Raw genomic sequence first — 21,301 nt, forward strand, 5'->3', positions numbered from 1 at the left:
TAGACACACAACACACACACACACTTCAAAGGGATCCATCTCAGAGCTGTGGGGTCCTGGTGGCCCCTGAATCTAAAGAAACAAGGAACTGGGATACTCAGCTACAGCTGGCTGTGTGACCTTCTGTGTGTACAAGTGTGCTTCTGCACACCTGCCCATGTGCATAAGTGTGTGTGCAGGACTCTGACAGACCTATGGTGTGTGCTAGTTCATAAGTGCTCCGCTGCACCTCAAGATGTCTGTTGCTCCGGGCCCCTACAACCTGGCCTCATTAGCATAGCCTTTCTCTGAGGTGACCCCAACTCAGGGCCTGTGCTTAAGAGTCCCCTGACTAGGTGGCTCTTCTGTCCCTATTCCTACCTATTCACCCTATATCAATCAGTCCTGCCTCGCACCCGCATCAGACCTTGTGCCTCCCACTTCAGATCTGTGCCTCCTCCATCGGACCCTGAGCTGTCCCCCAGCAGACTCTGAGCCTTCACCACTAATCAGTCTGTGCCTCCTCCATCGGACCCCTCCACTGCCGCAGGAACCCACAGCCATGTGTGGGACTTCCGCAGTCATCAGGTGGCTAGGCTGTGCTTGGACCCGGTGTCTTTTCTCCCCAGCGCGGTCCCCACCGGAGCTTGAGAGTTTGACTCGGTAGGATTCATCTGTCTCTCCTGGCTTGGGGCCCCAGCCTCCACCCTGCGGGGAGCCACTGGACCCTTTGTGGCCATCTGCCCCCGTCAGTCTGCATGCCTGCCTCCGGGCAGGCACCGCCAATCACGCTGCGGGCCTCTTCATTGCGTCATCAGCAGCCAATCAGTGAGGCTCTCCAATCGCCACTGCAGAGCCTCGGGCTGCTGGGCGTTGGGGATGCCCTACCTCTGGCATGAGCAAACAAGGTTGTCTTTTCCCTAGTTCCGTAAAATGTAACTCTGGGATACTTCAGAGGCCTAAGTACCTAGCTGCAGGCATAGGCGATGCTTTCATCCTCCCTTTAAGCTTGTCTGAAAACAGACAATGGCTTGTCTCTTTTTTGATTTTACATCGGTGTTTTGCCTGCATGTGTGTCTATGTGAGGGTGCTGGGACCCCCTGGAATGGAGTTACAGGTACGAGTGGCCTTGTGGGTGCTTGGAATTGAACCGAGGCCCTCTGAAAGAGCAGCCAGTGCTCTTGACTGCTGAGCCATCTCTCCAGCCACGGCTTGTGTCTCAGCTGTGCGGCCACAAACATTTAACACATCTATCTAGCAAGGTGCCCAGACCCCACCCTTGAAGTCACTCTGCGACCTAGGCAGCCTTGAACCTGTGATCCTCCTGCCTCAGCTTCCTGAGTGGCTGGGCCTGCTTTGGTTTTGTGTGTGTAGGATTTAGGGGCATCTGTGTCATCTTCCACAATGCATCTCTACCTTACCAACACAGGGCCTCTCACTGGACCCAGAGCTCACAGTTTAGGCAAGGCTGGGCAGCCAGGGAGCTCCAGGGAATCCTCCTATCTCTACCCTTCCCAGAAGCCCCTGGGGTGGGTGCCCACCACGACACCCAACTTTTTCACATGGGTGATGGGGAACCGAACCCAGGTCATCCAGCCTGACAGAAAGCAACTTTCCGTGCTGAACCCTCCCACCTGCCCTTTTAAATACCCAGCTGGCTAGACCATGGAACCCCATGTTCAGCCATTTGAGCTTCTACGGCTCATGCTGGGGCTACCAAGGTCTGGGACGTGAACAAGAGGCTGCTCCCTGCCACCTGCCCGCTGCCACTCAGTGCAGCCTCCCTCTCAGGCAGCCCTCAACCCAACTCCTCTATTCAGGTCCCCTGTGAGACACACACAGGCTGCGGACTTGGCGTTATTTTTATTTTCCAGTTCAAAGCTACTATCATGGGTCTTCAGAGTTATACAAATGACAGTTACAAAAAAAAAAAAAAAAGACCGAGACACCCAGCGTGAGACGCATGGTGTGGGGAATTGGCAGGACGGGGTAGTTAGGGAAAGGCCCCCTGAGGTTTTACTCCAGGGCTCCCAGGGAAGGACACACCTGGCTTTCTCCTGCCCCGGAGCCCCTGAGGTGTCAGGAAGACGTGGAGCACCAAACACAGGGCCAGGGCTGGGGGCGAGCAGGCAGGACGGGGTGAGGGGACCCACTGGAGAGGCAGGACCAGGCACCAAGCGTCCCCCCCTCCCTCCCCACCAAAGACCACTCACAGCACAACTAACAGGACAGGCTTGCCTACGGCCCTCTCAACAGTAACATTTCCTTTCAAGAAACAAAACCAAACAAAACAAAAATACTGATTTGGTCATTTTTTTTCTGCTTCCAGTCAGGCCAGGGTGAAAAGGAAAAAGCCGGGAGCAAGGTTCTCCCCAACCTCAGAATGTTCTGGGGCAATCTGGCAGTGCCACCACCGAGCTAGCTTTGAGTCCAGGAACCAGGCCGGCCCTTTGCAGGATGGGAGGGACTGCTCTCCAACCACGTTCCAGTAAAACACTTGTGGGCAAGCCATGCTGTGTCTGGCTTCAGTCCCACCAAAAAAACAAAACAAAACAAAACGCTTGCCTCCAGAAGCTGGGGACAGAGCAGGTGCACCAGAGAGGTGTGACCTCGTGGGGGGAGGGAGTTCCAGTTACAAGCTCAGGGGCTGGGGCCACTCCCTAGGCAACCCCCACCCCCCACCCCCCCAGTTTCTCCTAGGCCACTTCCTGGGGGGGGCAGGGAGGGGGAAATAAGGCTCAGAGTTGTCTGAGGTCAGAAGGTGCCAGAGTGCCCCATGGCAGAGAAGAGTGCAGAGGGACCCGAAGTCCCTCCCAGGGACAGTCTGCAGCCACCTACCCACGGGGAGCAGAGAGTTAGGGGGAAGTCGGGAGGTCCACAGAGGGCAACAGGCGAGGGCACCATTTTCTCTTGGGTTTCCAGTTTGAAAGGCAAGGGGCTTTGCCACCTGCTGCAGGGCCACCAGGTAAGTAAGGATAGCAGGAGGGACTGGATGGGTGGCCCGCAGAGGGCAGGTGGCCTTAGTACTCCCAGAGTGAGGAGGGGTCGATCGTCTCTGCGCAGGCCTTCAGGACCCCAGCGTGGTCCCCCTTCAGGTAGCGGCCGCCCACCTTGATGGCCACCCTATTGTAGTCACAGAACTCAAGGAAGAAATCCACAGGGGTGTCACTGCTGCTGGTGACCGACGAGTCACTACCCACCGTCCAGTACTTGCCTGTGGAGTCTGTGCAGGGAGGTGACAGGTCAAGCTGTGTCCCACCCCTTCCTTCTCCCAAAGGATTAACATGTCTTCCCACTGTCCACTCCCAGAACTGGGTAGGGTCAGTTAGAGGTGGGACACAGTCCCGTAATCCTAATCATTGAAAAACTGAGACAGGAGGATCACCTAGAATTCAAGGCCGTCCTGGGAAATTTACTGACACGCTATCTCAGACTGAAAAAGAGGGCTAGGGCTGGTCATGGTGGGGCTTGCCCTTAATCCCAACATCTAGGAGACTGAGGCAGATAGGCTCTGCGTTCAGTCCTCAGCCCTGCAAAGAGTCGGGTTTGCCTTGCCAAGGCCACACACAGCACATGGTTCTGAGTCTAACTTAACACCTCTGGATTGTTGTTTTAGTCCCACAGCCAAGGAATTGTACCCTCATCTTCCATCTCTCCTTTTTTGTTTGCTTGTTTTTTCGAGACAGGCTTTCTCTTGTGTAGCCAGCCTAGGCTGGCCTCGAACTCAGAGGTACTGCCTCTGCCTCCTGAGTGCTGGGACAAAAAGTGTACGCCAGCACCTCCCGGCTCCATCTTCTTTTATCCTTCCCTCCTTTCTCACCTCCTCCTCCTCCCCTCCTCCACCCCACCCCCTCGAGATAATTCTCCTGTCTCAGATTCCCAGAATAGAGGCATGCATCCCCACCTTCCCTAACTGCACAGGATGGGCTGGTAAAGTTCTCTCTACAGGAGGCGAGAGGGGAAGGGGATTCCCCCCAGCAGCCACAGGACACCCGTTCCCACCCCCGCCCAGGGAACCTGCCTTTGATGTTGTAGGCGCCATCATTGAATTCCAGTTGGAAGACGTCGTAGCTGGAGCGGTTGGCGTCCAGCGTGCCCGTGACCTTGCGGCAGCCGATGAACCCATGCTCCCCACGGAACACGATGATGGGGCGATTAATCAGCTTCATGAGGAAGAGTTCCGACTCCCCTGTCACCGGGAGAGGGGCCATTGAACATCATAGCGACCGAAAACACACGGCCACCAGGGTGTGGCTCAGACAGGGATACCAAGGAGCTACGGGTCAACACTCGGCCAACCCGAGGGTATGTAAGCTTACGGGGGGATGCCCTGCACAGACAGAGAGGGTCAGGTGGGACTGGTGACTGACCCTTTAGGGCACTAGGGAAACGGGCTTAAGGTGCGTGCCCTCATGTTGACTACCTGCTGTCTCCACAGAGGCGGCCAGCTGACCGTTTTTCTTGGCGGTCACAAACTTGCCGTTGGACGCTCTTAGAGTGATGCGACGGTCACACCATTCAATGTCAAAGTAGCAGCTGGCGTTCCTGGGGAAGAGAAGAGGAGTTGGTTAACACGAGGGTGGGGTGTCAAGCAGGCTGCCCAGTCCCGGGAGACTGAGGGGTGGGGCGTCACTCACTTGGTGGATGCCGTGGACTGCACACCCCCGGTCGTCGTCAGCGTCCAGTACTTGCCCGTGTGAGTGCGGAAGGCACACTTCCTCGTGTCCCGGTCGATCTCCAGTTGGAAGGTCTCCTGATCCGTCTCTTCATCCTGATTGGCCGACAGGTCCATTCCTGTGGAGAGAGACCAGAGCCAGTCAGGCCACTGTATGACCTCTGTCTCACCCACACTCAAGGCTGTGCCGTGGGCTTCCTGAAGTGTGTGGCTCAGATCCCTCAGATGGTGTCCCAAGCAATGTGCAGGACTCGGGACACTTGGGCCAGGCTAGCAGGTCTGCAGCCAAGGATACTGAAATGGCAAGCTAACTGTGAGTTCTGGAGTCCCCCACCTGACCCCAGGCTACTGAGTAAGACCCTGGTTTAAAAAAAAAAAAAAAGGAGAGAGGGTGCTGAAGACGTGGCATTCCGTTGAGATTCCCCAGAACTATGTAAAAGCTGGCCTCGGCGGTATGAGCCTATAATCCCAGCAAAGGGAAGCCAAGACAGATGGCTGCCTGGAGCTCAGTGACCAGCCAGCTGAGCTGAACTGGTAAGCCGCAGGCCACTGAGAGAGTCTCATCTCAAAGTACAGAGTGGACACTCAGGAGACAGAGGCAGGTGGACCTCTTGTGAGCTCAAGCCCAGCATGGTCTACATAATGAGTTCTAAGACAGACAGAGCCATATAGTGAGACTCTGTCTTTTTCTCTCTCTGTGAAGCCCCTGGCTGTCCTAAAACTCTCTCTGTAGACCAGGTTGGCCTCAAATTCAGAAATCTACCTTCCTCTGCTTCCTGAGTGCTGGGATTAAAGGCGTGCATCACTAGTGCTTGGCTAGACTCCATGTACCACCAGCACCCCCACCCCACCCCACCCCACCCCACCCCAAGTACAATGTACAGAATGACCGAAGACAACACATCTGATGTGACCTCTGACCTCTATGTTAGGGGTATACACATACACACTAAAAATTGAATGTGCTAAAATTGGATAAATATATACATGGATTTAGCTCAGTCAGTTCTGGGTTTCTTTCATCTCTAGCACCAAAAAGACAAGGAGGAAAGGAGAGGAAGGAAGCCTTCAAACTTCAGAACGAACCACCCACAAAGATGTTCTAAGGCCAAGCAGGAGAAACTCTCCCGTGGCCCAGTATTGGCTCTGAAAGATTGGTTCCAGTTAGGCAATGCTGCCGTTACGTAAGGGACGGCCTGGTTTTGTAGGTACAGATGTAGGCGTTTCCGGATAAGACGCCCCAAGAGTTGGGAATTTGCTTTAAATACAACCAAAACCATTGTATAAACACACAGATGGAGCTGCTTCTGCAGAATGTCACATGGCAGAGGGCTGGTTAAGAAGGGGGTTTGTCACACGCTTCCTGTAGTGGGTATGTGTGAAAGTAAAAGAGTACAGTTATGAGCCAGGCAAGGTGACCCACGCCTGTCATCCCAGCACTCAGGAGGCTGAGAGTTGCCTTGACTATAAGATCCTACCTCAAAAATAAAAAAATAAAAGCACTTGGGGGAGGAAAAGGCAGGCGGATCACTGTTGAGTTCAAGGCCAGCCTGGTCTACAAAGTAAGTCTAGGACAGTCAAGGCTACACACACAAAAAAAAACCCTGTCTCGAAAAACCAAAATAAATAAATAAATAAAAATAATAATAGGAGCCTGGTTATAACAGTTGGTAGGATGCATGCTTTTAATGTGCGAAATCCTGCGGTCCCTTCCCATACTGCATGAAACGGTGTGGTAGAGAGAGCCTGGCATCCCAGTACTCGCTTACCAGAGGCAGGAGGACCAGAAGTTCCAGGCCACAGGGACATGAGACCCCTCCCCTCTGACCTCCACCCCACGAACACACACAGGAGGCATTGCAGGCCACCGAGAGGGCTCTTGGAGAAGTAAACTTCCGCTGCCAACCTAAGGGCTTGAGTGCAAACTCCTGTGACCAACACAGCAGAAGAGAACTGACTCTGACCTCCAAACCCGCACCATAGCATGCGGGCCACCTCCACACACAAAAATAAAAACGCGGCAACTTTTATCTTTTTGTTTGTTTGTTTTGTTTTTTGTTTTTTTTAGAGACAAGGTTTCTCTGTGTAGCACTGGCTGCCCTGGACTCACTTTTGTAGACCAGGCTGGCCTCGAACTTAGGCCAGATCCACCTGCCTCTGCCTCCCAGGTGCTGGGATTAAAGGCGTGTGCCACCACCGTCCAGCTTTTATCTTTTTTTATTTTTTTAAGAAAAAGGCTTGTGCCTTTATCCTTAGCACTCAGAAAGCAGAAAAAAGCAAGTGAATCTCTTTGAGTCTGAGGTCACTCTGGCTTACATGAGGTCTAGGCCAGCCAGGGATGGATATATATATATAATAAAATAGAGACAGGATTGAAAATATAGCTAGGTGGTTGGTTAAGTGCTTGACATGGTGAAAAGTCCTGGATTCCATCTCAATAACACACACACACACACACACACACACACACACACACACTCCTTTAGAAAGCTTAGAAACTCAAAAGGGATAAAAATGAAGTCATCTTTTACCTCTTCCCCCATCAGCCACAAACACTAATTGCTGACTACTCTGCCCACCATTTCCTTGTATGTGGGGGCATGTCCACCCCAGCAGGATGACTGGGCCTCCCTCCCTTCTTCCCTCTCTTTTTTATTTATCTTCTTTAATTTTTAGAAAAATGCCTTGTATTTTATATGTATGTGTGACTGTTTTGCCTGTGAGTATGTATCCGCACCACACATGTGCCTGGTGCCCTCAGGGGTCAGATCTCCTGGGACTGTTGCGAACCACCACGTGAGTGCTGGGCCTCTGCAAGAACAGGTGCTCAATGGCCCGGATGACAGTGGCGCACGCCTTTAATCCCAGCACTCAAGAGCCAGAGGCAGGAGGCTCTCTGAGTTGGAGGCCCGCCCGGTCTACAGAGTGCGTTCCAGGACAGCCAAGGCTGCACAGAGAACCCCTGTTTCGGACAACAAAAACACGAAAAAGACAGACAGACAAACAAACCAAGTGTCTAGACCGTTGAGCTGTCTCTCCATCCACCCCCGTTTCCACTTTCTGTTTGCTTTGTTTTCAGGGTCTCACTGTGTACCCCAGGCTGCCTTTGAACTCAGAGATCCACCTGCCTCTGCCTCCTGAGTGCTAGGACTACAGATGTGCGCCCCAAGCACCCATGGCTTGCTGACTTCTCGCTAAGTAACACTGTACAGTTTCCATGTCACTTAACCTCACTGCGCCCCAATAAAGCATCGCTCCCGCCAGCAGCTTCCACTTGGGCCTCCACCTGAGGTCCAACAAGAGAAACTCTTTGCTTTAAGGAGCCTGAACGTCCTCAGCCTGGTTCCTCGTTTGTCTTGTCTTCAGGCGTCCTTATGAAGGAGGGACCAAGGTGGGGGATGGCAGGTGCCACCTTCACCCTTGCCCCTAGGGACCCATCCTTAGTGGACACCCACCGTAGGGTGTGCATCTATGCTGACCCAACGGTGGCTCCCTCCATCAGCACTGCAAAATGGGGACTCCTTTACCTCCACCTCACAAAACGGAAGATGAGGCTGAGAAGTGGGTGTGGCCTTGGCCCAAGGTCACGCAGCAAGGCCAAGGGTTTCTTGCTCTCAGGGATAGGGATGGAGCCGGGCGTGGTGGCACATGCCTTTAGGCGGAGGCAGAGGCAGAGGCAGGTGGATCTCTGTGAGTTCGAGGCCAACCTGGTCTACAAAGAGAGTCCAGGACAACCAGGGATACAAGAGAAACATTGTCTCGGAAAGCCAAAATATGAAAATTAAAAAAAAAAAAAAAAAAAAAAAAAAGAGCACTCGGGAGGCAGACGCAGGCGGATCACTGTGAGTTCGAGGCCAGTCTGGTCTACAAAGTGAATCCAGGACAGCCAAGGCTACACAGAGAAATCCTGTCTCGAAAAACCAAAAAGAAAAAAAAGAAAAAAAAAAAAAGGAATGGAGATGAACAGACGCCTGGCTAAGGCTCAGCCCTCCCATCTAGACAAAGGATAAAAAGGATGAGCAGACACGGCTTCCATGGTGGGTCACCCAGGACCATGACGCAATCCCTCTCTTGCTAGGTAGTCAGTCACCCTGAGCCCACACTAGAGATGGCTAAACACTGAGAGGACAGCGGGCCACAGGCATGCGGGGTGCCACCCACTGCCCCCTCAGCCTGCCTGTAACTGAGCTGACTTGTGCAGGGAACGCTGAGCCAGCACCGCACACTGGGCAGAACAGCCACGCCCTGCCCAGGAGGCCACGGGATGCCACTTGATCAAATCTGTGGCCGCTGAGGGTAATGGGGCAGTCAGGGAACCCCAGCGGGTAAAAGCCCTGTGGCCGAGCCTTGGGAATTCCATCTCTTGGGCCCAGTTGGTTTTAGGAGAAAACCGATTCCCACAAGTTGAGCCCCTGTATGTGCTGTGGCCTACACATACCACCCCCGCACAAAAATCAATTGATAAAGGTAATTAGATTAAAAATGTATTTAGAGCTGGGCGTGGTGTTGCACACCTGTAGTCTCAACAGAGGCAGGCAGATCTCAGTGAGTTCGAAGCCAGCCTGGTCTACACAGAGAAACCCTGTCTCAAAAAAAAAAAAATTAGCCGGGAGTGGTGGCGCACGCCTTTAATCCCAGCACTTGGGAGGCAGGGGCAGGCGGATCGCTGTGAGTTCGAGGCCAGCCTGGTCTACAAAGTGAGTCCAGGACAGCCAAGGCCACACAGAGAAACCCTGTTTCGAAAAACATATATATATATATATATATATATAAAAGAAAGAAAAGACAGCATTTGGAGGTGTGGCTCAGTGACTGGGCATTTGCTTAGAATCTCCCAGTGAGGGGCTAACAGCGCGGCTCACTGGCCGATCACCACCTGCCTGCCTGTCATGCATAAGGCCTCAAGTTCGATCCCCACATCCCCCCCCCCAAAAAAAAGCTCCATCAGCTGGTAGTTGCATAGGCCTTTAACACCAGCACTGGAAGGCAGAGGCAGGGCAGGTCTACAGAGTGAGTTCCAGGACAACACAGAGAAACCCTGTCTTGGAAAAAAAGAAAAGAAAAGAAGAGAAAAGTCCCACCCAGCATCAGAATGCTGCTCCAGTCATAAGTGGTGGCCCATGCCTGTCATCCCAGCACACTGGAGGCTGAGGCAGGAGGATGGAGAGTTGAAAGCTAGATGAGCTGCAAGACAAAAAACCAAAAGTGAGGTGGGCGTGGTAGCGGATTCCTAGTTTCCCAGCATGCTTGCCACAGAGGAGGACCCAAGCCCGAGACACTGTGGGCACCGAGTTCAAGGCAGGGCAGTGCTGTGGACACACTACCAACCTTCAGCCTTCCAGTACCTCCAAGAAACGAGACATCCAGACAAAAAGGACCTCACCCAGGCCACCATCTGGCTCTCATCTCCAGGTACTGGGACAAAGGGCCTGTTGCTTCCACTCTTTGATAAAAGGCCTAAGGAGGCCACTGAGGGAGGCACCAACAGTGGATCCAGGCACCTCAGATGGACGCCTTCGCTTCTCTCTCCCTCAGTTTCCCTACCTTGCCAAAAAGGATCACCTCTCTATTCTGTTGAGGCCCTGAAAGGATGTGAAGGCCTGTTGCCAAAAAGACCCCAAGGGCCCTCCCATCTCAGCAAGAAGGGCCGGGAAAGAGAAGTTAGCCCCCGTCCAGACCGGCCCCTCTCAGGCCCAGGCAAAGGGAAAGGCCCCCCCACTTGGCCTTGGAATCACATTGGAGCTACGTTGCTATGGTAACATTTTCTGTGGGATTTTTTTCCCCCAACAGTGGCAGCACAGAAAACCTGAGTCACAGGCTCCTAGGAGCCCACAGGAGGGGGCGTGCCTATCTCCCAGCTTCCTAGGCGTCTCTGTGGTGACTCAGAGGGTCCCTCAACCCTCAACCCCCTCCCAGCAACTTAACAGCTTGCCAGATTCCCTGGCTTTGTTCTAAATAAGCACCCTTCCCTTACAACCATTTAGGAAAGGGGGTTAGCTTAGAATCCTCCAGGACTGCACCTCCCAAAGTCTACTCAGTGCTCCTTACCCCAAGAAAGGAACCCACCCCACCCCACAAAGACAAGCCTCACCCACCATTTTTTAGCCAGCCAGCCAGCCAGCCAGACAAGACTCTTCGAAAGCACACTCGGGGATTGGAACCCACCATGTGAGCAGGGATTGGCAGTGTGGGGAGACACAGCACGGGGTCTCCTTGAGCCAGCAAGAGCTTGTGAGGATCAGGAGAAGCAAGGAGGAAGGGACTCTCCCCGGCCCCCATCCGATGTAAGGTACCGGTCGCTTACTGCTGCCATGGGATTGCCACCTCCCAGGAGCCTGGCTCAAAGTACCTCTGTGTTTTACTGATGGGGAAACTGAGGCCAGGGGGGCAGGAAGCAGCAACTCTGCAAAGGATGATTCACGACCCCAGACTGCAGCCTGCCCTCCTCCTCCTATTCCTGGCGAGCAGGAGCGGTTCCCAACACGTGTTTCCGAAGCCCAGCCCCGCCTCCCTGCCACGCAGGCCTGCCCAAAATGGCCTCCCAGGCACACCCACCCAGCAGCCCAAGGAGGAGCTGGATGACGTTGGAATGAGACTCTGGACACCACCCCCCCACCACCACCGACAACGTGAAGGCAGAAGAGTTCTGTGACCCCAAGTTCGCTTCAAATTCTCACCCCTTCAAACGCCTTCGGTTTCCGCCTCGTCCTGCCCCCCACCTCCATCAGTGTGAATCATGCGCAGTCAGACACCCTCACATTAGGGGACCTGCCCAGGCTCGCAAAACACACCCTCTAGATCCTTCCTGGCCCCGAGGGCCTAAGTCACCTGTGTCTGCTTAACTTTCCTCCCCAGGGCTGCAAGCCTAGGACACAGTTCATAGAGCCTGTCTCTACTTTAGCACCAGGCACCTCCGCGGGGTTCCCTCCAGTCCAAAATCCCAACCTCCCTCCTGGATGCCCAGGGCTTTTCTCACTCTGCACCAAACCTCTGGGGCCTTTGTACAGGCTGTGCCCTCTGCCTGCAAGACAAGACCAGTCCACTCACTTCTTGGTGCATGCACTCTCCTGGGACACTCTCGTGGGTCCTCAGAAAGGACCCCCGATCCTTACAATTACCACCCTGACTCTGGTACCCCTCAATCTTTTGCTTTACATGCCAGTCACGTTCCCAAGAGATTGTTCGCCAATCTTTGTATCTCAGTGTTTGCAAAACAGGTGGGAACTCTGACCCCCCTCACCCCTCAATGTGAAACAAGAGAAGTGGCCGTGTGTGTATGTGTGTGTGTGTGTGTGTGTGTGTGTGTGTGTGTGTATGTGTGTGTGTGTGTGTGTGTAAAATGAGAGAACATTCTGGAATCAAGTACTCCCAGTTCAGCATGTTGCTAACTTACTGCGTGTAACCTAGAGCAAATGGCCGCACCTTTCTGTGCGTTAATTCAGCAAAATCAGGCAGGCCCCACCCAGGGCTTAGGCCACTGCATTGGGGGAGGGGAGGGTCTTCCTCTCCGCAGACGCAGACTGGCTCCCATCCAACCACCTCCAAAGCCTGGGGTCCAATTTCCCACCCAAGGAAGCGAGATCTCACAAGCCCCTGCCAGCAGGCAGCGAAGACCCTTCGGCAGAGTGGCGGGTACACTAGAAAAGAGAAGGCTCCTTGTGGCACGCCCATGCCGCTCGGAAATGGCCTGCTGGCCTGCTGGAGGCCCTGGATGAGGACAGATCGAGTTGCAAACGATTGTTCCCAGCCAGAGGCCTTGGGGACCGGTTCACTCGAGGGTAGAGGCTTCTGGAGGGACACTCTCCGCCGAGTGCCAGACCGCGAGGCGTGCACGGGAGGGCAGGGAGGGCGCCTGGCGCCCAGCCACCCGCGCCACGCCGCCTGCCAGCCGGGGTGCGAAGGAAGAGCCAGGCGGCTTCACTCCGCGCCTCTGCACTGGACCCTGGACCAGGGACAACGCCTGGAGGGTTGGGGGTGGCTCCTCCGCAGAGGGACCCGCCTAAGCCGATCCCCTCCCCCAGCTCCTCCGCCGCATCTGGTTTTCCCATCTGCAGAGCCCTAGCAGGACAAAGGGGACGAGGGAGGGCCCAGCCGTGGCGACCCGCCCCCCTGCTCACAAAGGCCGCGGCCCGATGCGCCAGGCCTTGGCGAGGGGAGGCCCAGTGGGGGAGGGGCAGCCCCTGCGGACACCCGCGCCCCCACCCCACCCCACCCCCAAGTCGCAGGGCCAACCCCGCCCCGCACATCCCGTCGCGATCAAAGGCCCCCCGCCAACCTCCATCTAGCCAGGAAAGGCGGGGAGAGCAGGGGTGAGTGTCCCCAGGCCCTCTGGCGAAAAGCCTGCAAAACAGGGGAGAGGGCGCACGAGGAAATGGACAAGGGGGAACCCTTCCTTCCCAAAACCTGGGACAGGCCATCCTAGAGGATCAGCCCACGAATGCAACCCAGACTGGGAAGGAAGAGGAAACAGAGAAGGACTCAGCTAGGTCTAGAGAGCCCCACGCCCCCAACCAGGGGTGGGGGGGTGGACAGTATGGCTTTAGTATGTTCTAGGCCGCACCCCACGTCACCTCCTCCCAGCAGAAGCCCAGGTCCCGGACAGGGGGTAGTAATGCATGTTTTTAATCCCAGCATTTCAAGAGACTGAGGCAGGAGGATTTCTGCGAGTCCGAGGCCAGCCTGGTCGACACAGCAAGTTCTAGGATAGCCAGGACCACATAGTGAGACCCGGTCTTTCAAACACAGAAGCCCACTTCCCCAAGGCTGAGCACAGAGGCCTGTGCGCTTAACGGAGCACGTGAGCAGATAGGGAAACAGACCGATGCACGAGTGGAGGGATGCTTTTGTGCACTGGGTCGGGACCCAAGGAGAGAACACGTCCCCAACTCACCCTGGCGCGTGGACACGTTCCTCTCGTTGGCCGCCTGCAGCACCACCTGAGCGCAGCTCTGCTCCAGGGCAAAGAGCTCATCTTTGCCTACCTTGGTGGCCTTGCCAGCCTTTAGGGTGCCGCTGGGCCCGGACGGAGCCAGATAACGCCCTTCGCAGTCGCGAAAGGCCACCTTGCCGGAGCGGAACTCGAGCGTGTAGCCCGTGGCGGGCTCGGGCCGCGCCACCAGGCGCCCGTCGTGGCGCAGGAAGCGGTGGTCGGACGTCTGCACGCTGTAGCGCTGGTCCTGGAAGGCCAAGGTGATGAGCGAGTCGACGCCCCAAGGCACGTCGCGGTCCACCGCGATCTCGTCGGCCGGTCGCGCGCTGAGGTGCGCGTAGCGCTTGCGGGTGACGCTGTAGATGTTGACCTGCGGGTGCATGGCGATGTGCACGCTCCACTTCTCGGCCGGCGACACGCTCTGCGCGAAGCACGACAGGCGGTCCTCGGTGCCGCCGAAGTAGCGCCGGTGCGCTTCGGACTGCAGCGACCAGCGGCCGTCGTCGTGAGCCACGACGAGGAAACGGCAGTCGGCGTCGGGCACTTCGCGCTCGCAGCTCACGTTGCCGTCCTTGTCGGCGGCCAGGTAGCGACCCAGGTGACTGCGCAGACACACGGCCGCGCTGCCCGCCTCATCCGGAGGTTGCTCCAGCGTCCAGATCTGCTTCTTCTTCAGGCTGCTGGCTGACGCGTTCACCTTGAAGCCGAACGCCTCGGCTGTCAGGTACTTGTTGCCGCAGCTGATGAGCCCGAACTGGATCTGCACCGCCTCGGTTGTGCCGTTAGCGGTCATGGTGGCGGAGGGCGGCCCGGTGGCCCCGGGAGCTAGGGTGGCTGTGCCCGACCTCCTTTGTTCTGCACCGCTTAGCCCGCTGCAGCGCTCCACAAAGCCAGCCCGGCGGCGCCCCTGGGTTTTATAGGCGGATGACGTCACCGGGTTAGACCACGCCCCTTCCCGGGCCTGCCAGGGGAGAGGGGGCTCTGCTTCGCGCGCCAGGGCTTCTGACCTTCCCCTGCGTGTTTTTCTGGGTTTTTAAAGTAGTGTCTCACTCTGTAACCCAGACTAGGCTTGAAGTCTCTGTGTGGCTCGGGCTGGACTCGAACTCATAGCGATCCTTCTGCCTCTGGCTCATGCGTGATGCCTGGTCTATTTAAATGCTCCTCCACTAAGGTTCTCTGCAGTAGTTGGCTGACCCCCAACTTTCTCCTGCTCTCTGAGGCCACCCTGGATCACCTCACCCCCCCAAACCTAGCAGATGGGAAGGATACGACAGCTTTAAGATAATGACACGTTCCGGATGCAGGGAGGGTCCAGGGTGCACCAGGAAGTAGCCTCTTTGAAGAGGCCAGAGACACCGGAAGACACCGGCTGGAAACAGGGGTCTGGAGTAGAAAACAGCTTAAGCTCTATCTAGAGAGTCGCATATAGAATTACCTGCCCCCCACCCCCCTCAGGGTTTCTCGAAAGGTCTTGTAGCCTGGGCCTCCTGAGCAGAAACTGGGGTCTCTATTCGAGGGCCCGCATAAAGAACACAACCACCCTGCTGACTCTAAAGACATCCTGGTGATTGCGACCCAAGTCAGTGACCAATGAATGTCCCCACTCTGGTGATGCTCAAGTCCTGGGGTGCTGCTGGCCTACCAGGAAGCAGGGAAGGCAAGATAGGAATACTGATGTTTATGAGGACCATCAGAGAAAGCAGGGCGGCCCCTAGGTGTGGCACAGCGCCAGTGTCACTCAAACTGCGGGCCCCGCAGGCTTCCAGACCAGAAGGACTGTCCCACAAACTCTGCCTCCCACCACCCACCAGCCCATGTGAGAACACTTCCCTTTCAGTCTCTGGAAGGCTGAGGCTTCTCCTAGGACATTCTCAGAATGCCAGGCAGTCCCTTGGAATGCTGGCCCTACCACAGGCTGCCCACAAGATCTGGACCCTGGCCCGTCCCAGCCACAAGCTGGACAGGATGCTCAGTTGACCTGTTCTCAGGGTGATCTGGGCCCATACAAATCCCTGTCCCAGGCAATCCACTCCAGGGACCACCATAGAAGAAAGGTAGACAGCGTGGCCTTCCCATCATCAAAGCCCTTAGCATCCTTGCTGGGAATTCAAGTTCCTCCCTAGGAGTTCACAGCAAAGGTCACCAAGAACTAGGTTGAGCCGGGCATGGTGGTGCACGTCTTTAATCCCAGGACTCGGGAGGCAGAGGCAGGTGGATCTCTGTGAGTTCGAGGCCAGCCGGGTCTACAAAGTGAGTCCAGGACAGCCAAGGCTACACAGAGAAACCTTGTCTCCAAAAACCAAAAAAAAAAAAAAAAAAGTAAAAAAAAAACTAGGTTGATACCCAGCTGCCCTCTCTGGTTGCGTGACTTTCGACAGACTCTCAGAGCTCCCCTCTTTTTTTTTTTTTTTTTTTTTTTTTTTTTGTTTTTTGAGACAGAGTTTCTCTATGTAGCCTTGGCTGTCCTGGTCTCGCTTTGTAGACCAGGCTGGCCTCGAACTCACAGCGATCCGCCTGCCTCTGCCTCCCGAGTGCTGGGACTAAAGGCGTACGCCACCACGCCCGGCTAGAGCTCCCCTCTTTTATAGCAAAGATACAAATTCCTGGCTACGGGGAGAGTCACACCTGTAATCCCAGAACTTGGGGGTGCAGGAGCTGGAGGATTGCCACAAGTTCAAGGCTAGCCTTGGGGGAGCAAGTCAGGAGACTGAAGGCATTAACACCCAAAAACTTGTACTGAGGGATGTCTGGGATCTGGTACTCAGCTCAAACGTGTTTAACCTAGAGGCATCTCGGGCAGACTCGGACAAGTCAGCTTTATTACACATCAGCCAGTTAAGCCAATACTTGATATGTGTCAGGGCTCCATAAATGCTAGCCATCGATTAGTCATCTTCGCGTCACGTCAGGGCATGGGTGCATGGGCCATCCACCCCGAGCTTTAGGCTCAAGCCATGGTGGGGGCGGCTGGGTGATGCAATCCTATTGTCTCAGCACGTAGAGGCTGAAGGTCTGCATTCAGTCTGCGGGACCCCCGTGGTAGAAGGTGAAGAGTGGCAACTCCCTCAAGTTGTCCCCTGACACGTCCCCCATCTTGGTCACTAGGGTGCCCAAATGCCCCCACCTTCATCCATACATACATATGTAAATGCAAAAAATAAAAAATAAAAGGTCTGGGGAGATGGCTCAGTCAGCTGATTGTGCAACTATAAGGACTCCAGTGCAAATTCCTAACACCCACATATAGAGCTAAGCATATGGTGCACGCCTTCCCCCACCCCCAAGACAGGGTTTCTCTGTGTAACCTTGGCTGTCCTGGACTCACTTTGTAGACCAGACTGGCCTCGAACTCACAGAGATCTGCCTGCCTCTGCCTCCCAAGTGCTGGGATTACAGGCATGCACCACCACACCAGGCATGGTGCAGGTCTAAATGTGCCACCCCACCCCCCTGCACTGGGAAGGTAGAAAGAGGAGGCTTCCTGGGCTCACAGGCAGTCAGCCTAACCACACTGGTGAACTTCGGCTTCATGGTAAGAAACTCAAAACTAAGCTGGGCATGGTGGCGCACGCCTTTAATCCCAGCACTCGGGAGGCAGAGGCAGGCAGATCTCTGTGAGTTCAAGGCCAGCCTGGCCTACAAAGCAAGTCCAGGACAGCCAGGGCTCTACTACACAGAGAAACCCTGTCTTGAAAAACAAAAACAAACAACAAATATATATATATATATGTATATATACATACACACACAACACCAACCTCACATACATGCACACAGGTCCACACATATACACTCACTCACATGAGTGCACAGGTACACACACGCATGCACACACATACAGACATGCACACTCACATGGGCGCACATACACTCATGTACACACATGTACACACATGTACACACATACTGAGAAACTGTTGCTGAAGGAGAACGCAGAGAGGCTCCTTGGGTTTCCCCTTAGGACAAGTTCAGGTCCAGCACTCAGAACAGAGGCCTACAAGTTGGGGAAGTCCATCTGGCTCTGGGTGAGGTCATCTGTGGAGAATTGGGGTCCATCTCAGCACAACCAAAGCCTTCATTGTTACCATTTTATGTGCCACCCTTGGGAACAGACAATACATCCACAGCCACATAGTTCAAATACAAACGACCAAACAGCCTTCACTGCCCGTTCCCACCCCACCCCCTCTGCGGCTGGTTAGAGAGCTTCCTTTTGTTGTTCATTAAATACAGAGAAGCAAACATGGATATATATTCAACTCCGCTGACGGTTTTGTTTGTTTTGTGATATTTTCAATTAAAGTCATGGCCTTGCACATGTTAGGTGAGCAGTCTGTTACCCAGCCTCTCACTGGGGTAGTCTAGGCAGGTGCTCTACCACTGAGCCACACCCCAGCCCCTCATGGGGGAGGGGGGATTCTAGGCGGGGGCTCTACCACTGAGCCACACCCCAGCCCCTCACTGGGGGATTCTAGGCAGGGGCTCTACCACTGAGCCACACCCCAGCCCCTCACTGGGGGATTCTAGGCAGATGCTCTACCACTGAGCCACACCCCAGCCCCTCACTGGGGGATTCTAGGCAGGGGCTCTACCACTGAGCCACATCCCAGCCCCTCACTGGGGGATTCTAGGCAGGGGCTCTACCACTGAGCCACACCCCAGCCCCTCACTGGGGGATTCTAGGCAGGGGCTCTACCACTGAGCCACACCCCAGCCCCTCACTGGGGGATTCTAGGCAGGGGCTCTACCACTGAGCCCCACCCCAGCCCCTCACTGGGGGATTCTAGGCAGGGGCTCTACCACTGAGCCACACCCCAGCCCCTCACTGCAGGATTCTAAGCAAGCATTCTACAGTGGAGTTACCACCTCATGCCTTGATTCTTTGATTTTGGTTTTACAAGAAAGGCTTTCATAAGCCAAAGCTGCATACCAACTCCTTTCCTCAGCCTCCCAAATGCACCACTTCACTCAGCCTGGCTGGCCTTAAGGTGAGAGAGTAACTACATGTGCCACCATGCCTAGCCACACCTGGTTTTTTCTTTTCCCACTTGGGTTCCAGGGATTGAATTCAGGTCTTTATTTTTATTTATTTATTTTTTAGTTTTTAGTTTTTTGAGACAGGGTTTCTCTGTATAATCTTGGCTGTCCTGTACTCACTTTGTAGACCAGGCTGGCCTCGAACTCACAGCGATCCGCCTGCCTCTGCCTCCCAAGTGCTGGGATTAAAGGCGTGCGCCACCACACCCGGCCCTGGGTCTTTATTTTTTATATTATTTTTTGAGACAGAATCTCTCTGTGTAGCCTTGGCTGTCCTAGACTCACTTTGTAGACCAGGCTGGCCTTGAACTCACAGCGATCCACCTGCCTCTGCCTCCCAAGTGTTGGGATTACAGGCGTGCGCCACTGTGCCCGCCTTGAATTCAGGTCTTTATGTTTGCACTGTGACTACTTTTACTTCATATGTCTTACTACTCATTCTTTGTTTAAAAAAAAAATGAGTAGCGTCAGCTGGGTGATACTGGCGCACGCCTTTAATCCCAGCACTGGGGAGGTAGAGGCAGGCGGATCGCTGTGAGCTTTGAGGCCAGCCTGGTCTACAAAGGGAGTCCCAGATAGCCAGGGATGTTACACAGAGAAACCCTATCTGGGGGGGGGGCGCATAAAAAAGAGCCACAACCTCCCCAAGTGTCCCTGACTCTGGCACCCCTGTGTCCTACGAGGGATGAGCTAGCTCTGCACACATCACGAGGTCTTCTCCTCATCCCTGCCTCAGGTCCCTCTGGGGAAAGATGGGGACATGGACACTGTGTCCCTGGGCCCCGTGGGGACCCAAGTGCCACCTGATCCTTGCACAGTACAAACAGAACACTTAGCAGAGGCCAGGCCTGAGTTCCTCCTGGCTGGAAGCCTTGCCCTGCACTTGCTCCTGACAGGAAAGAAGGTCACAGGGACAGGTTGCCCTGCTCCCCAATACTTACCTTAGTTCCCTGTGGGAGGACCCCTGGAGGGTCTCCAGAATTCCCATGATCCCTTAGGATTGTCACCGCAGAGCATTGACTCCCAAGGGGCCCGGCTATGACTCCTCGGCCTGCGCAGCCCCCCATCTCCTAGGTTGTCACAAGATTTTTTTTTTAACAATTTTTTGGTGACAGGGTCTGGGGTGGTTTGAATAGGTTTGCCCCCCCCTCCCCATAGACTCAAGCGTTTGAATGCTTGGCCCATAGGTAGAGGCACGATTAGGAGGTGTGGCCTTGTTGGAGTGGGTGTGGCCTTGTTGGAGTGGGTGTGGCCTTGTTGGAGTGGGTGTGGCCTTGTTGGAGTGGGTGTGGCCTTGTTGGAGGAAGTATGTCAATGTCGGGGCTGGCTTTGAGGTCTCCTATGCTCAAGCTCCACCCAGTGTGGACATTCAGGCTCCTCCTGTCTGCCTGGGTTTTAGAGCTCTCAGCTCCTTCTCCAGCACCATGTCTGCCTGCAGGCCGCCATGCTTCCCGCCAAGATGATGATGGACTAAGCTTCTGAAACTCTAAGCCAGCCCCGGTTAAATGCTTTCCTTTACAAGAGTTCCCGTGGTGTCTCTTCACAGCAACAGAAAACCCTAACTGAGACAGGGACTAAGTAGCCCAGGCTAGCCTCAAACTTACCATGTAGCTGAGGATGACCTTGAACTCTGGATCCTCCTGCCTCTACCTCCCAAGTGCCGAGCAGACAGGCATTCGCCACCATACCCAGCTCCCTGGAGCTCCATGCTGTAGCTTACGGGCACCCCCTTTACCACCTCTTCTTTGCAGTCTCTCACCTCCTAGCTTTCCTAGAAGTCTTCACACTTTCCCAGGAGCCCCCACTGCAGGGCAGAGCAAGGCTGTGGCTGACTTTTCACTGCTTCAGTGGGTGAAGACACAGATGGCCTGGCCCTGAGAGGCCATCATCACAGAACGGCTGCCCAGTGGGGCTGCTCACAGCTGCCTGGGGTCTGGTCCTAGCGGAACCTCAGTTTCCCTGCTCTCACTCAGACATCAGTGCTGAGCAGCTGTAGGGGGCAGAGGCAGAAGATGTCCGGCTGCCAGAAAATGTCTACAAATATACAATGTGTACAGTACATTAGGTTAAAAATTAAACAAAATAATCTTAAATTTCTATTAACATACAATCTGTACAATACATTAAGTAAAAGTTGAACAAAATAACCTTAAATATTTGGGGCTGGAGAGATGGCTCAGTGGCTAAGAGCACTCGCTGCTCTTCTAGGGTCCTAAGTTCAATTCCCCGAAACCACATGGCAACTCACGACTGTCTGATGTGTCTTCTGGTGTGCAGATGTACATGCAGACAAATTCCTCACATACATTAAATAAATAAATAAATAAATAAATACATCTTTAACAAATCTTACATTTTTATCAATATACAATACCAATGTAAACAAAACACGAATGCATCCCATAACATACAATAGCCTCTTTAAAATGCTTTAAACCTAGCATATCTACTGGATGCCACGCCATCTCAGCATAAGCCTCACCACCATCATTAGCAGGGAGATGTTGCACAGAGACTGGGAAAGCTGATGGCGTCCATGTAGCTCTAGAGAATTCCTTTATGGGAGCGTTTTGGCCTGTCTAGCTTCCTGTTCTTCCCCATCCCCTTCTGCACACGGATGCTCTGAATACCTGCTGCAGAGGCAGGCAGATCTCTGAGTTCGAGGCCAGCCTGGTCTACAG

The 21,301-nt window shown here is 54.4% G+C and overlaps 1 protein-coding gene across 1 annotated transcript; it reads right to left on the reverse strand.

Moving 5' to 3' along the window:
• Positions 1 to 1,823: 1,823 nt before the first annotated feature.
• FSCN1 (fascin actin-bundling protein 1) lies at positions 1,824 to 14,491 on the reverse strand. Its single transcript, XM_084761089.1, has 5 exons — positions 13,545 to 14,491; positions 4,617 to 4,773; positions 4,403 to 4,524; positions 4,001 to 4,168; positions 1,824 to 3,202 (listed from the first exon to the last, which is right to left on the reverse strand). The coding sequence occupies exons 1-5, from the start codon at positions 14,374 to 14,376 to the stop codon at positions 3,000 to 3,002; spliced, it is 1,482 nt and encodes a 493-aa protein (XP_084617215.1). The 5' UTR covers positions 14,377 to 14,491; the 3' UTR covers positions 1,824 to 2,999.
• Positions 14,492 to 21,301: the final 6,810 nt, after the last annotated feature.

Source organism: Acomys minous, assembly GCF_964271855.1.
Source record: "Acomys minous genome assembly, chromosome: 16".
NCBI classification, from domain to species: Eukaryota; Metazoa; Chordata; class Mammalia; order Rodentia; family Muridae; genus Acomys; species Acomys minous.

Bases quoted from the DNA above. Each gene is read 5' to 3' on its own strand.
- FSCN1 (XM_084761089.1), bottom strand. From the start codon at position 14,376: ATGACCGCTAACGGCACAACCGAGGCGGTGCAGATCCAGTTCGGGCTC. The intron at 4,774-13,544 runs GTGAGTTGGGGA...CTCTCTCCACAG, and splicing joins GAACGTGTCCACGCGCCAGG to GAATGGACCTGTCGGCCAAT. The intron at 4,525-4,616 runs GTGAGTGACGCC...TCTCTTCCCCAG, and splicing joins CAGTCCACGGCATCCACCAA to GAACGCCAGCTGCTACTTTG.